The sequence below is a fragment of the Mastigoproctus giganteus genome, chromosome 11 (genome assembly GCF_048544385.1).
Source record: "Mastigoproctus giganteus isolate SK-2022 chromosome 11, ASM4854438v1, whole genome shotgun sequence".
NCBI lineage: Eukaryota > Metazoa > Arthropoda > Arachnida > Uropygi > Thelyphonidae > Mastigoproctus > Mastigoproctus giganteus.
In genome coordinates, this window is record NC_143585.1 from 46,192,919 (window position 1) to 46,210,248 (window position 17,330).

Consider the following 17,330-nt stretch of genomic DNA (forward strand, 5'->3'; position numbering starts at 1 on the left):
AGCGTGAAAAACTTTAAGGAAACATATTCCCTGTTTGAAATATCTCATTTCAAATTGCTAAGGTTATTTTATGAAAAAAAATGACTGGAAACGGATATCAAATAAAACTATGATCGAATTGTTAACCGTGTGTAATTCGACATGGCCTCACTGCTGCAAATAAACAAAATGGTACATCGTGTCTTGTGCTATCAATGTCTAATCCAGAATCTAGTTTACCGTGGTCACAAACACAGTTAGCACGATAGAACCAAGGGAATTTGTCTTTGCGTAGACTGACTGAATCTGTATTTTTTTCCCCTTTTCTTTCTTTTTTTGGCAAACAAGCTGGAGGCGCGAGATTTCACTAAATGCATTGAGATACCACTGAGACCAAAGCAAAGTAACAAACAGAAGAAAGATTCTGCTTTTAGTATTTCCTTTTCGTAGCTTGTGTATAATGCACGGCTCTTCATAAATATTTACATATGTAATGCTGCATAAAACAAGAATATTTTAATATCAAAAAGTGCACACACTAGTGAAAAATTTATCAACATTTCCAATATTATATTTGTAACGTTTTTATAAATCTGGTGGTGAGAATTTCAGAATTTTGAGTTTCTGGCAAACTTTTTCCTTTTTAATGATGAATAGTTTTTGTTGAAAACTTAGCTATGGGATCGCGATATATCATACTTCTTAGTTTATTGCTTCTGACAAAATTTTGCATTTTGTTGGGCTGGATAACATACACAAGCTAAGAAATTCATTGTTTATAGCAAAAAAATTATACGAAATCTCTTCTTTATACCATCAGATCTGTCAGCCTCCTTAATACACTGATCAAAAACAATTATGGTACCGCTACAAATAAAATTGGATGATCTACGATAATATCCATTTTATTTTCTTTGTATCCACGACAGAGACACGGATGTCAACTTAAGCCACCCGAAATCGATTGAACGGACATGGACTTTAAGTGATTTATGGTGTGTGTGTGTTCCATTGAGTTCCCGACATCGTAGGACCAGAAGGATGTGGACAGTCGATCCAAAAAAAAAAACCTTGTACACATAAGAAAATAGTCAGTTCGGTTGAAGTGGTTTTCTGGTATGGGATTGCATTCGTTTCTGTGGTCGTACACACCCCCACATCATCAGGAATGCGACTATGACTGCAGCAGGTATAGAGATGAGACCTGCAACCTACTGTCTTTCTTTGTACTGGTACTTAACTCGTTCTGATGAATGACAATCCTCAACTCCAAAGGGCCCAGCTGGTCAACCGTATATTGGAAGATGAAGGTACCATCTGTATGAATTTTCCTGCCTGCTTCTCCTACCTGAGACCAACTAACTCAGCCGCGTTATGAAAAGAGCCGATAACAATTCCTGGCGTCATAGAAGGGGATTCGAACTCAGGTCTTCTTAAAAAGTCAGTCTTTTGTCTTAAAAGTTTCGTAAAATGTACAAAATACTAAACTTTTAAGGTGAGATCAAATTTACTTTTATTTATTTTAAAGGTCATGGCGCTTATGATGACATGCATAGAATTTTTTCTTTTATTCCAATGGTATATATATTGGCCAACTAGAACTTGGCCAACTTGATAGAGGGGGAGGAAGTTATTTCCCAGTTAAATTTAAATTTTCATTTTTCTATTTCCAGTACTGTATACTAACTGAAAAATAACCGCTGAAGGATTTTAAAATAGAAATATTGCTGGTTACCATATCGAAAATGACAAATGCATTACGAAATGTTACTTCTAGAAAAGAATGTCCAAAACGATTTGTTTCTTGGCCTTTTTGTCGCCCTCTGTAGGACGAAATCCAGATTTAATAACGATGCCATGATATCTTCAGAAATATCGAACCTGCATATGTAATGTCTGTTATTAAATTCCAAACGGATTCTTTGAATTCCAGAACAAGAAAAATTTGGAGAATTGGACGCCAGTTATACGGATGAGACCATTAACGATATGTCACTGCGAAAATGCAAAGACTAAGTTTCGAAACCGTGGTTAAAAGGTAATAGCGAGGAACGTAAAATGCGAGAAAATTGAACTCAGATGTTATTAGTTCTCGCTAGATCAGTCGTTTACAACTACAAAGTTTTAAATATGTTTTATAGGTAGTATATTCAGCATATGCTTGTTTTAGAATAAATGGTCACGTTGGTTGCATGTTTAGAATTAGTAAAAAGTCATTGAATGGCATGAGATCTCTGTAAGTTGCGTATATTCTATCTGGATGAAAATCCCAAGGTTTTGTAACTGAAGAAATATCTTCGCTACTCTTACCCTCAGCTGACTAACTCGGCCACAGTTTATTGTATAATATACCAGATTATTATTAGCTATTCTACCTTTTGGTCCAAACTACTGGGTGAAATGTCAGATACATTTTCTAGTATTACTTAAATTAGATACTTCTGTGTCATGGTAAAAATCGTAACCTGAAAGGTCTAAAATAAGAAGGCATTTGTAAGTCACCGTCGCTGGCCTATTTCCAAGATATCAATTATGGTCTTGTGTCGGACTGTCGCACGCAGGTCCTCCCTTCTCCCCGAACAAAAAAAAAAAAAAAAAAAAAAAAAAGAGAAGGAGAAATGAGAAAACAATAACCCTAAATCTCTGGAGTTTTTTTTTTGTCTGAGTGTTCCCAACTTCCATAAAATACCCCACCTACCCATGAATCAGCAAGGGCAGATGCAACGGTAGTATGCCCATATGCGCGTGTTGTTACACTTGTAGCAGACGTACTGGTACGATCATTACAGAGAAGGGACCGGACGGCTGTATTTTAATGACCGATGTACACGCCCGAACAGCAGATGTATGCTAGGATTTCATGGGACTGTTTCTGACGTGTTAAACTCTACCGGTTTACCCGAGATCGCACTCAGAATTAAGGGAGTTTAAACGCACCGTCTGGTTGCACTCTTGTGAGGGGAAATAGCATGAAAGCAGCTGTCACTGGATAAATATACGCTTTCCACCACGCTTCCCTAGTTGGAGTTGTGTTTCAGAAGTTCCTCTCTTTCTGGATGATTTAGATCCTGAGATTTGATTAAAAATTTCCTCCGAGAACTCTGGTCATTCCGTGAATGAAAGAGGGGCATAAAGGGGATAAACAATTACAATTAAATAATATGTACACTGAGTGACCACTTTATTAGGTACGCATATCTAAAGCGAATATGTTTCCCTCTATAGTCCTGAAAACAGCAACTCTGGTAGCATGGACTCAACAAGGTGCCGAAAGCGTGTCACAGGGACGTTGGTCCACGTTGACTCAATTGTTTCACGCAGTTGTTGAAAATTATATATGATGCTGATCTTAACTCTGAAGAACTCATTTTAGCACATCTCAATTGGATTGGGATCTAGTGACTGTGGAGGCATCTTACTAGGCCAAATTCACTCTTGTGTTTCTGTAAGAAGTTCTGTACAATTCTGGCCATGTGACTTCACGCATTATCCTTTTGGAAGAATCCTTTGGCAGATGGATACACAGCAGCGCCTGGTCGGAAACAGTTTCAGATAACCTGTGGAATCTAAATCTCCACTGAATCAAAAGTCCAAAAACACCAACCACACCATGACATCGCCATTACCATCATCCTACATTGTTGACCCCTGACAGGATGAGTCCATGGACTCACTGTTTTTTCCATATTATAGTCATCCCATAAGCGTGAAACAGTAGCATTCGTGACACTAATCAACATTTTACCACAATTGATGTCCCGAACCCACTGTAGCCATCTTGTTTTTTGTTGACATGGGTGGAACCCGGTTCGGTCGATGGCTGTGATATTCCATCGGAAACAACGTGCAACGAGTTGTGAATTCTGATATATTGGCCTCTCATACCAACAAGTTGCTTCAGACCAAGCATCGCCGTTGGCTGGATGTTATTTTGTTGCTGGACCAATCGATACAACCAAAATAATTATATTTATTTTGTATCAGAGGAAGTTCGAAGGGATTTAGTTATATAATTGTCTAGGTTCAATTAGAAATTTGTATTATTGAAATTCCTTCTCACTTTATCTTAAATTAATACTACATCTAACAATTATTGGATAAGAATAATAATTTTGGAGGGTTGTACTCTATATCTTGAATCTCTCTATAAAACATTTAAAAAATTCTAAGTACGTTAGCTTGGTACACGTAACGTTGGCTACATTTCTGACACTATCTTAGTTGCTAAAGATAATGTCCACATAATTAATGCCCATTTCCACAATGATTTTGTCCTCTAGCTGCACTGGACACAACGCATATTAACACGCTCAGCACCGCGTGAAACAACCATATTACAGAAACCCGTGCTGTAGATAGATATTAATTATAGGGACCCTGTTCGTAGCTAACGGCGTAAACCACTTATCTCTCTATCTGATAAATGATAGGGAGGGTTTTGGAAGTACGCTAAGCGATTTGCTTAATGCGAAACTGTATATAGTGTCTGTGCGCATCAGTTTAAGGATTATAACAGGGAAATTAACATATAGGATTAACACCTATCTGTTATTGTCTATTGGAATAGTTTTGGGATGGATGCATAAATTAGATCTAAAATGACGTTTTATTTATTTATTTAAATGGCTTATTTCAATAAGTTGACCGATAGGAAGTAGATAAGTCTGAAAAGAATACAATTTGTTTCTTGCTTTTAGGATTTCCTTCGGTTGTTGAAAAATTCGAGTTTCCGGGAAGAAAATCCATGATACTTTCTTCCCAGACTGACAAACTCAGCGTTGTGGAAAATATCCATAAAAATTCCTCATGTCATTGAGGGGGGATTCGAACTTAGGTCTTTTATATCCGATGTGGGATGTAAAAGATCTATTTTTCATAAAAACAGAAAGCTGATCAATAGCAGTTATTATCCACGGTCATTGTACCAACTGTACTACCAACGAGGAGGATTCCCTTCAATGTTAATTTAATTAACATTTCTGTATTCATCTCTCTATTCCCGGTAATTGGGAAACTTGAAATGGTTAGGACATTGTGAGAATCTCGAATCTATTTTTTGTGCGCTGTGGTTGTGTAACAGTAAACTTCCTCTTGGCTCAAGTTAAAGAACTGAGAAGTTCAATTGGTTTAATTTTACTTTGCTGTAATTAACTGAGATTTGATCTCGAAGGGGATCATGACCCTATGAACGGAAGATAGGATGTAAAGAAGAGGGCAGAAGTTCTTATTGTATGGGAGTGGAGAGATGAGGTACTCTGTTCCTTAATCTGGACGTGTCCACTCTCACCTCCACATCGCTGGTGATTCAGTGGCAGATTTTTTTATTCTTTTGTTTTTCAACTGTTGGACCTGGTTAACAGTTCATTGGGTTGCGTTGCAGTGATAGTTTTTTGGCAATTCGTGGTACGACTTTATATATGCAGTTAAAAATGATGATCTACTCATTTTTGCAAGTTCATGATGTCTGTAACTCTTCCCTGGAATAGTTTACTATCTTCTCATGGCAGAGCTGCCAAAGGTTGGCTGAGACCGCGTAATTCAGTAAAAAAAATAAATATGCGCATGAATGCTTTGCATATCGTACCATTCGTTTTTAGTTTAAATACCGGAAATAGAAAGAGGGCTCATGAGATCGCCACGTCTTTATCTGGTTCAATAACTTTTACGTTTATAATCTGATCGATAACGAATTTGCGGTACATATTAGGAGATCCAGGGGTATCCTCACAGGGTATTTCTATTTCGATATGTCATCTTGAAACAAAATTTCATAATACTGTACTCGCGTTTATATGTGTGTGGGAGGAAGGGAAGGGGGATTTTAAAAGATAATTTATTCAGACTCCTTTTCTTTTTTTTCTAAGATGGGGCGCTTTCAAGGTCTGACTGTAAGCAGTGGTGCAGCGAATTTAGGTTCGTAGGTTTTAGTAATGGCTGTATATCAAACGAACGATTAGATATATTAAAAATAACTATTTTTTTTGTCGTGTGAAAGAAAAAAAAAGGTTTTTTTTTTTAAGTACAGAGACAGGCAGAAGATTCCAGTCTTCAGCGATTTCTTAACATTCATTTTAATGGATTGTACAATTTCCATAACTGCAGCGATGTCCACTGACAATCGCATGGAATAATATGCAATTTTGTGCCAAGACAGGCGACCATGTGTCTGCTCCTGTTCTGATTTAGTCGCTGTTTCGTTAAATTATGCATTCTTGTGCACCCCTTCCTTACGAACGGTAACCGGCAAGTATCGAGAGCTCACACTTGCCTTCACTTTCAATTATGTAAAATTTCACGGATAGCGGTAATTATGAATGCATAATATTCGGATAGGTACACATCAGACATTTGCAGTGCGAGTTTATCTGACGATGAAATATGCGTCCAGTTTAAATGTCGATAAAATTAGTTCGCAATAAAAATTTCTTTACTGCGCAAGTATTTTAAGGTCAAAGTATTTCCAGGAAGAAGAAGTTAACAAGCATCAATCAAAAGTGTTTAGAAAATATGATTTTTTTTCTGTATTTGTACCAAGCAATGACAAATATAGTGAGCTGTTTTCACTTCATTATATGATCTACTACGTATCCATACTAGTGTTATTCAATGGATATTTGTTTCTTGATCACATTGTTCAATGACATTTTGATCTGTAATGGCATTGTACAACTGATATTTTTGGTTCATAGCGTTGTTGTTCAACCAGTTTGATCCACGATTGCATCAAAAATCATCCGTTTCCGATTAACATTTTTATTCCCAATGGAATTTTGATCCATTACGATGTTGCCCAATTGATATTTTGGACTGTGGGAACTAACCCCGGTATCTCCTGATTTAGATTATTGGCACTCTCACACCACCAAGGTCCACTTTTGCTATCTGACTGCTATACTCGTATATTTCACAGAAGATTACAGGGATCTGAGGGTATTATATTTCCTTTTATCAGTTCCAAGGATTATATATATATATATATATATATATATATATATATATATATATATATATACATTTAAATAATCCTGGTTTATTTAAATGATACTGGTTTTACTTAGAACTTACTAAATTACCACAGTTACAATTATACTCCTCAGACATATTTATACACGATTTCGTCTCCCTCCCTTAAACTCGCAAGCTAACTTCTCACCGTTATACAATTCTCATTTTTCTTTCCTTCTTACTGAACACAGTATCAATCCACAAGCGATATCTCAATTGACATATGCCTTATTCAGCACATAAATATTCAACTACTATTATTTTCTCTGTCCCTCTCTTTTCTTCTTCCACTCCATCCACCCCTTTTTTCAATTACCGCCAATTGCACTATTTTCTTAAAGTTCCCTTTTCTATTATTCGTCCATATTCTTTTTAGTTTAGGTGGTGCTTCGCCCCTATCCCACGGAAGGTGTTTTTTTGGTTCTCGTATTTCATTATGACCATCTGGGAACCCTCGCACTGTAGCCCTGCTAATTTTTCCTTTCCATTTCTATTTATTGCGTAGAATTAGCCCTATTATGCACTCCTCTTACAGAACTACAATTCTATTCTTGGGTCTTTGGTTGCCCAAAGAGCATTTTACGCCATGATGGTGCTATCTAGTGGTTATTTCAATCCACAGTGAAATTGCCCAGCGAATATTTTGATCTGTTATGGTTCTTTAGTGAATATTCTGATCGATAGATGTTGGCTTCTTCTTTTGTCTTTTTCGATAAATCTTTCAGTGAATGCTTTGATTTATGATGGTGTTATTGAGTGGACATCCTGTTTGATCTGCTATGGTTTGCAAAGAATATTTTCACTCACAACGGCGTTGTCAGTGTACATATTTTGGGCGCCTCCGTAGCCAGGTGGGAAGGAGCAGCAGTGCGTAGCACACGCTTCTTGATTAGACCGGGGTTCGAGCCCGTCACCACCAAATACAGATGATGCGGAAAGGTCAGGGAATGACCACCGCATATCCCGGAGCAATATGGCCTAAGTTGCTAATGCTCCTAAAAACCAAAACAACAACAACACATATTTTGATCTAACAGTTATTATGTACACTTAATCCACTATAATCCATAACGTTGTCCAAAATAGCAATTTCTGTTGATAAATACAAAAACAACTAGATATCAGTAAGATAACGCTATCCAGTGGGCCACCTTCGAGGAAAAAATGCTCCCAGGAATAAATATAGACGAGCTTCTTCGGATATTTACAACATTATATCCCAAAGTAATGCAAACTGTTTCTTGAGTCCACAAATAAGACTTAAGACATACGAGTAGATGCTCGCGAGTGCAATAAACATTAGTTTCAATTTTTTTATTAAATTTATTTACACTAAATACACTATTCATGCTTCTTCGAATAACCTGTTATCATCATATTTAAGTGATTTCCACCAGATTCCTTCTGGCTGCTTTTATTTCGAGTTATTAATGCATTTTTTTTAAAAAAAATCAAATATTATTACTGTCGTATACACTTATATTTCGAATTCTATTTTCGCTTTTGATCCATTTATGCTAATTTCTCTTGAATGTTATTGATCAAAGTGAGCGAGATCATTTGCAATCATATTATAGTGCGAAAATGTGAACTTTTAGAAAATGCAAATACTTTCTTCATTTTAAATGCGGGCGATCAAATGAAATATCGAAATCGAGACGACCGACCACTCTTCAAACTGTCCAAGTCTGCAGTGCTTATGATTGCACTTGTTAGAGAACATTTGGAGAAAAGTTTTAGGAGCAAACGCTACAATGAGACAATCTGGGGGTAATGAACACGCGTCTTCATCTCTCGTGTCTCCATTGATATGCGCTCTGGTTTTTATTATTTTGCCCGAAGCTATTGAGGCAAAGTGCGAATTAGAAATTGCTCAGCTCAGTTACGAACAGATCAGATCCATCGCACGAAATTTGACTGCGGAATTCATTTCCAGTAAATACTTTATAGGGAAAATTAATCGTCCTCGATTTCAATTTCTGTGACTACTAAATTCTTGGTGGAATAATTATCTCGTAGGAGAACAAAGGAGAATTTAAACTCGGAATATTTTCCTTTTTAGAATTAAACAAACAGTTTATCGATATGGTTGGAAACAACTTCGAACTTAGAAAGCAGATATGAGAAAAGCTATTAAAATATGCAGTTTTCCGATGAAAATGTTATTAAATCAAACTTTATTGTCTTCGGTTTTAAATGGGCTAAGAGAGGAATTTCGCGACAATCTACAGAGGATGAACAAAAATTATGGGCACCTCGAACTATATCTATGTAACTTTTCCCAATTTTAGTGTTTAAAACCTGAACAAAAATAATTTATTATTCTATATTTATATATTGAAGATTTAACGCATACTACGACTTGTAGCGTCATCTAGTGATCGTGTTATGAAGTTTAATGTATTTAAATTACCTTTTCGCGATAGATCGAGAACTATTTTTAATTGTAAACATCTGTTAAAGGGCTGTAGAAGAAGTATCGGACATAGGATCGATATAAAACTTCATAAACGTATTGCGTATTAACTGACCAGGAGTTTTGTAGAACAAACAACAGTGGGACGCTTGCTGTTTCAATGTCAGTCCCGGAAGGAAAATATTTTTGTCCAAAATGACTTGTGACTTTAAAAATAATTCTTTTCCTGTTCAGAAACAATTTTAGAGTTTATCGAATTTTCCCTTCTCTCTTTTTATAAACGTAACAGACGAATGACATCATGGACGACAAAAAGTAGAAACTTAAGATCGTAAATCAATATTTTGCAATATGACTGTTAACAGAAAATTCCTTTTATTCTACGAATTCTAAGCTATCATTCTATCATATCTGAAAATAAGACCCCGTAGTGCATCTTTAATTTGCCCATCATGTGAGAATTAGACATTACAAAGTCAGGACCGTATGGTGGATATGGTAGGATTCCATATATCAACAGCTGAATGTATTTTAGTGCTGTTGTAGAAACATGGACAGATGACCTTTGGTCTTTTGCAGGATAATTTCAACAAGATCAATAGCTAGCACTCACCTGTGATAAATTTTATCTAAACTGATGTATTGGTCTTAAATAAATTAATTTACCACTGTTCATCTGTCAGATTGAAGCCCGTTTTACGTCAGTGGTAAGAAAGATTTGTTATGATGAAATAATAAAACAGTTGGATGCCAGAAACAACTTTGACATTATTTACCAGGAATCTTGTGAAGCTTGGATACAGGTCTCCATGAAAGGCTATCATGTAAACTGGAGAAATTGGTAAACTGGAGAAATTGGGATTACTGGTACGATCCTCCGTTGATCAACGGATGGCTAAAGGATTGGAGAAAGAATGGTTATAAATGGACATTCCTCAAGGATATCACCCTAGTATTGGGGTGACATCTCTTTCTTAATTTCCTCAAGGATATTGATAATAAAGTGTAGGGGAAGTTGTCAAAGTTGGCTGATGATTTAAAGGTAGGAAGGGTGGCGACCAGAACTAGGCCATTTTGGTTCAAAATCGGTTACATAAAATGATTTAAAAATGGCGACTAGGTTAATACGTCTAAATGTAAGGTTATGCAGCTGAGAAACAGAATACAGGAATTACTTATAAGTTCGGGGAGTAGAGTTAAAAAGGGTTCATGATGAAACAGACTTGGAGGTTACGAGTCAGTCATACATGTAATTTTCCATGCAGTGTAAACAAAAGCACATAGTATCATATATATGATATTTAAAACGTTCACCAGTAGAGAAAAGGGTGTCATTGTCCTTCTATATAAGAGAATCAGACCACATTTACTGTATTCAGGTCTGCCGGTCACACTTGAAACCATCTAGAAAAGTTTAAAAGAAGCTCAACCAGATTTCTGAGAGGTGCTAATCGATGTCAATGTGAATAACTGCTTAGAAGGTGCAGTTTGTGAAGCTTGGCAACTAGAATCTTAGGAAGGACCTGACTGAGGTATATAAGACACTGAAGGAGTCAGTAAAATGAACAGGGAAGTATATTTTCACTGGTAGAAGCCAAAAGAAGTAGAGGTCACCAATATAAAACTTTGAGGGAGTAATGGAAGGCTGGATCTCACGAAGTTCACTTTTGGACAACGTGCTGTAGACAATCGGAATAGTCGATGTGACAAAATGGTTGACGCAGAGAGTTTGGTAAAGTTCAAAGAGGAACTGTACAACCACTTTTTTGGTGAGGGACAAGGCATGAGTCTTACATTTTGTCTACTGTTTTTAGCAGATTCAGAAAATCCACTTCCTTGCGTCATTTAGCCATTGTAATACAAACGTTAATGCTACTGTTATCATATATACAGAGAGTTTCAAAAAATGTTCGCAATTTTTAGGAAATAAATATAATGAATTATAAACCTCAGAAACTATTATTATTATTGTGTGTGTGTGTACAGAAGCAATAGTTTGAAGCACATGTTGGACTAATGCAGATGCTCAAATTATCTGCTATTTGCTTCAAGGAACTGCTAACAGCGACAAAAATCTGAATGACAAACGTTCTCCAATGTAACTGCTTGAATAACTCAATATGCTTGTTTAATTTAATCCTTTATTTGTTAAAGTGTGGCTGGTTTTCCTTCAGCTATCCTCACAAATAGAAGTCGAGTGGGTTTAAATTAGGGAAATGTTGGAGGAAGTTCGTTTTTTCCTCGTCGGCTTATCCACAGGTCTGTGAAATGATTATCAAAAATAGATCCTGCCATCGCGATGGTGATTTGGTGGTGTCATATGTTCTGTGATTTATCCCCACCACGTAGCTCATAAATAGCGGCAGAATGGATACATTAAGCATATGGTGGTACATATTACCAATAACTGTCTCTTCAAAAAACATAGTCCAACAATTGCCCTGGATGAGACACCCCACCGGGATTTAACCCCTTGTAATTTGAAGAAAAAGGGGTAATTTTACCCCTTTTTCTTCATGAATGTTGGGCTATCAGGGGACCAACACACACACACAAATAAGTCGGTTGACTTTACCATTGAACTCAAATGCCTCATTCGACCATCTCCATAACCTTGTCCGAAAATCTTGCATCAATGCACATGTTCGCTTTAAGCCATCCACAAAACTCAACTTATCTATCGGGATCATCATTATTTATATCTTGTAGCAATCTTAGCACTATTGAGATTTCCACTTAGCTCTTTTGAGAATGCGGTGTACTGATTACAACTTACAGCTTTTCGCGGTGATCATGAAAATCGCTGCAACCACATTAAAGTTTTCCTCATCCGTCGATGAACCAGGTCTTCCAGTTCTTTGCCTGAGATTTATCCAGAATTCTTGAAATCGACCATCCCGATGGTTTTGTGGTGAACACCTCCACTGTCTTTGAACTTCGCACTCATTCTCACGTATACAATACCACTTTAAATTTGCTTCGGTTTGTGCGAACCTGAAACCTCCAGCTGCCATTTTATTTACTCTGAAAACAATAAAATAGTACACAGAATCACTATGAAATACCTTCCAGAACTGGCATGGATATTTAAAAAGACAGAAACAACTCAACTGAACCTTAGACTGCATCGTCTAATCGGACAATGTAAGGTGATGAGGGACACTCGCTGCACTAGTAAGTATGGGTGTGTGGCTGCCATCCATAGACTTCCACGAATACAATTCCCGACACACAACGCGTTAATATGTCGCGAATTACATCCAGTCATCTGATGTGACAGCTATGTGATCGACCATTGGTTTTAGCGTCCGCTGCTTTCATGCGGTCAATTTTCGGGGAAGGTTTACCAAATCGATTGCAGGGTTCGATGTAACTGGTGTCTTCCGATTACATTATTCCCAAAGTGATAAGGTGATGGATCGCAAAACGTGTATCTCTGTGGCCTTTCTAGGTTTTCCGATATTTTCCTGTTTGATTTAAGTGTAGTTTTCGGTACATGGCAACTTGTAATAATTTTCTGGTGAATAATGCACGCACTTAATCATTCGCAACGTTTAAAGTGTTCCTATACTGTTGCTAGTCAAGTGTATATATCCGAATGACCGAAGCAATAAAGTCCAGGAATACATTTCATCAAGAATTGAGCATTCACGTGATGTAGCCTTATAAAATAAGCATACACACGCCAGTACGTTATAAATAGGGAGCACGTGACTTAGAGGAAGATCGCATTAACTGGTAGATAATGAAAAGCATCCACGTGATAGGCGAACAACAACTGTGTTTTTGTCTGATGTCTAGGACGCCATAAGCTAGATATGTTTTACAATGCTTAATGAGATCCGTTTAATTATTCACATTAGTTATGCCAATTAGGGTAATATGCGCAATTTTCCCGATTTAATCCTTCTTAATCCGACTATAATGACTTCTCAAGGAATTAGCTGCAGTAGAAACACGCATCTGTTAAGATATTGATGGAGAAAAAGATTGTAATTTTAAAAGATGTTAAATGATAAAAGGGACTTTTAAGTTAATGATTTTTATCTTCCTCGGGGAGTTTACAATTCAGTTTAAAGTAGAACTTGTAGTATTTTGCAAAGGCCTACGGTTTTAATAAAAATACTAGCTATCTAACCTATTATGGCGCACTTATTAACAAAGAAATCAAAAGGTCCTATTCTTAAAAAAATAAAAATAAAACTTCAGACACAATAAAGGATAACGGGAAAGCAGAAATAGATAAATAATGATTTAAAAATGTCAAGAAAAAAAATCGAAAACCAACATCTTTCAGTAAACACCTCAATGATCGTTTTCCAATATTTTGGCTTCGGTGTAGTAATTCGAAAAACTCCAGGCAACAAGTCGGGTGATTAGCTATTTTTAATTGTATTTTTTTTTTTTTTTTTGTTACGAGTAGCCTAGGTGAACAACAGGTAAGTTAGTCGATAACACCTGTCAAACCACTAAAATTTATTGTCCGATTGTACTAATCCTGAATCCCTTTGAGGTTCAATGAGATCAAATGACTTATTTGAATTCTATGCCAGAAAAACATGAAGTGTTAGGAAAAAAAAACTGTATTATCATGAAGAAATTTGCAAATATAACAACTCGATTACATCACCCACTGAAGAAGGATTTCATATTGTACCTGAAACGTCTCCAAGGGATTTTAGATTCCATTCTTGCTGTGGTGTACGTTATATATGTATATAAAAGGTTACTGAATTTAAGAACTTTTATGTATGATGGTAAGTTGGATAGCTGATTGCTTTATTAGAATAATCGACCAATAAAATTATAATAAAAAAGATAGTTTCACTGTGCAGGGTGCAGAGTAGCATCGGCGAGGAGAAAATAAATGGAATGTCATTCGATCTTTATTCTGACACCTTTCATGCTACTGGAAGCATTCATTACGTTCTGAACATTTAAATAAACTAATTCTCAAAGAATTAAAAAAAAAAAAAACTCGCAGTGTGCAAATGAGTTAGAGTTGTGTTCCAAACTTAATTTTTCGTTCTATAATGAGACAATATTAGAAATCGCACTTAGCTTAATTAAAATTAATAGCCAATTACCGAATGCTTAATCAACCCTAAAGGAGAAGGGCTGGAGTTCGAGAAAAATGTCTCTGTTTTGCATTCGTGTTGTTACTATGGAAACCAATTTATCAATTTTAAGGTATTATACGCTGTTTAAATCGGGTCAAAAAAGAATCCAACCTCTGGTGGTGCAGCCTGGAAAATGGACATTTTTAGAGATATTTAAATAATTGGAAAGATATCTGTGAAAAGAATTATTTTGGAGTTAATAGGACGAGTATTTAAAAATTATCAAAAAAATCCTTTGGAATATGCCGGACGATTCTTAATTACTTAAATTAATGTAAAGAACGGGTTAAGATTTTGTAAATTACTGAAAACATAATATATATAATAATTATTTATAAAATAAGCGATATTTCTTACTAGGAAGTTTACTTTTTATTTTTAAATAATCGAAAAGTTGAAAATAAGTTTAATTTTAGAAGAAAGGCAATTTGAACAGAATTAAAAAGTATTTAGGAAACTCAGCAAACTATTTTTTTCCAAAATTAACCGAATTTTTTTCATTGCCATTATTAATCCTTAAATTTGTAGTCGATATATCATTAACCATTGAAGTCTTGCTTGTTCCGGACGAAAAAGTCTTTGGTGGAACGATTATTAATGGATCACAGGAGACGTACATAACCGTGTTAGATGTTGATATAATATACATATTACGTACCTTTGAATTTGTTTTGAAGATAAGTGATTAATGAACGAATAACAGACTGAATAATGTCATTATGTATATAATAATATTATTTCACCTCTGGAGAAGTTGGGAATAAGAATATTGAGGAACAAATTTTTATTTTCTTGCTTCGAGTAGACTTTTTTTTTTTTCCAGACATATAATATAGATAACAGCTGTGAATACTCTAAATAAGAAATTAATGGATGTAAAAATTGCATAAAATTATTGGGATAGTCGTTGCATCCCTTAATAAGATGTTAGATGGATGTAGTTAAGTTTTCAAATAACACGCTTTAATTGGTCATCTTTTGCCGGGCTTAAACACAAACATTCAGGGTTTAGGAAATTTCAAAATTCATAAGGGTTGTCATACATTTAGTTGACATCCAACATTGTCCAGAAGCTTGTGTGCAAGCAATCGATTCGCTGTCCGTACCGTCCACAAGGCTACTAAACCACAACTAGTGTGTTGTGTGGCACAAGCAAACCCCTAAAGCCAGCAACAATACAAAGTGAGAACATACACTTCTAGTAGGATGCAAAGTCGAGTGGCTTACCTGCACGTAAGGCTACTAATATGAAGATGACAGCTTGGTTTAACTCCATAAATCTGGACATAATCCCCGGATGCGAAGTACCAAAACAACTCTCTAAATGATTAGTTCCTCTCTGAAGCAGACACGCGTTGCCAACTGCAGGATCGGCTGCTGTTATCGCTCACACTGCCACATGAGTGCAGAAGCGCCCTCGGGTGGAGATGATCGGAATTAAGTGCGATTTCAGTCAGATGGTTTTTGTAAAAGGATTTTTTTTTCTTTAAGATTTTCAGTCTTAATTTAATCTCAAAAATGATTCGAATTTTTTATCGGCACGTGATCTAATCTCGATTTAAATTTTTCTTTGCTCGTAGGAGTTGCTTAGCAACCAAGTTTTGGTACTTTGGAAATAGTTCATTAGATTTAATAGATATGTACATTGTCCTTAGTCTAAAAAAGTAATTTTCTCCAACTTCTTAATGAGTATTCGTCATATGGCGCAATACCTAAGATATACTTTGCAGTAGAGGACTGGCTAGTGGCCAGTACTCTCAAACATTTACTTAAGTAGATGTAATTTGTATTGGCACTAAGGGAAAGATGTTTTATGTATATTAATAGTGCTTTATCATTGAGTATTCTGATAGAAACTGCCTTTGTTTTATTAAAGACATCCACCGATTCGTCTTCGTCTTAGACAGGGTTAAAATTTAGTTTTCAATTAAGTTGAGTCGGCAGTGGTATGCATTACAGATTGTTGAAAAATGTCCGCTTTTGAAAATGAAGGATAAACTTAATTAAATTGATTTAATTAAACTTTTGTTAATTAGATACAACGGACACTTTTTATATGAGCGTATTTTTCTCCTCATCCTCTGTAGGGATGCTATTTTTAATCTTTTCTGATCAATCTGAAACAGTATAAAGCGGGTTTAATCAAAGACCATTCTCATTTAGGACAATAGCTAAATTATGGTTTTACTAGGTCAAGAGCGAGATGATTTTAAGGATTTAGAGCTGGAAAAGTATAAATTATGGTAGATAACAAAGTAATTGGGAAAGTATTTATAAATATACTGAGTTCGAGTTCATGTTCAACAAGGGTTCAGCACTGGATAAAATTAATAGACTTAAAATTAAGAAAGTGGTTTATATCAAAATAGAAAGTATCTTCGGCATGATTCACATGAATATTTTAAGATGCGAAGTCAGCAGACTTTCGAAGGTCATGGTTTTGGATCTAGATTGGTACTTCATCCTGGAACTATATTCTGAATTCCCAGTGTCACAATTTTGTTATGATGTAACATTTTAGTGTTTCTTCTCGCATTTCATAGACCTTCTACGAAAGATTCAACAAATGGACGGACGGACTCGTGCTCCTAAGACGACCCCCTCTGTGCCATACTCTAGCTTTCCCTTCCATCCCTTCTATCTATTTATAAGAGGTCTTAGTGATGCAGACTTTGAACGCAATTGCTGTGTGCCATCTTGCATAGCAGCACTTGAGCTAAAAGGTGGAATTTCATGTGGATGGACAGTTGACGGGCAATCTCAGGCAAAATTCATTGTAGAAGAGTTGAAAGAGAGGAATGATTATGGCT

The 17,330-nt window shown here is 36.0% G+C and overlaps 1 protein-coding gene across 1 annotated transcript in view; it reads right to left on the reverse strand.

Annotated features, from left to right (window-relative positions):
* Positions 1-15,855, reverse strand: part of LOC150077963 (uncharacterized) — a 288,588-nt gene extending 272,733 nt beyond the window's left edge. Inside the window, exon 1 of the mRNA XM_090384876.1 lies at positions 15,748-15,855. Within this exon, the coding sequence (XP_090241002.1) occupies positions 15,748-15,808 (61 nt within the window). The 5' untranslated portion in view covers positions 15,809-15,855. The remainder of the gene's footprint in view (positions 1-15,747) is intronic.
* Positions 15,856-17,330: the final 1,475 nt, after the last annotated feature.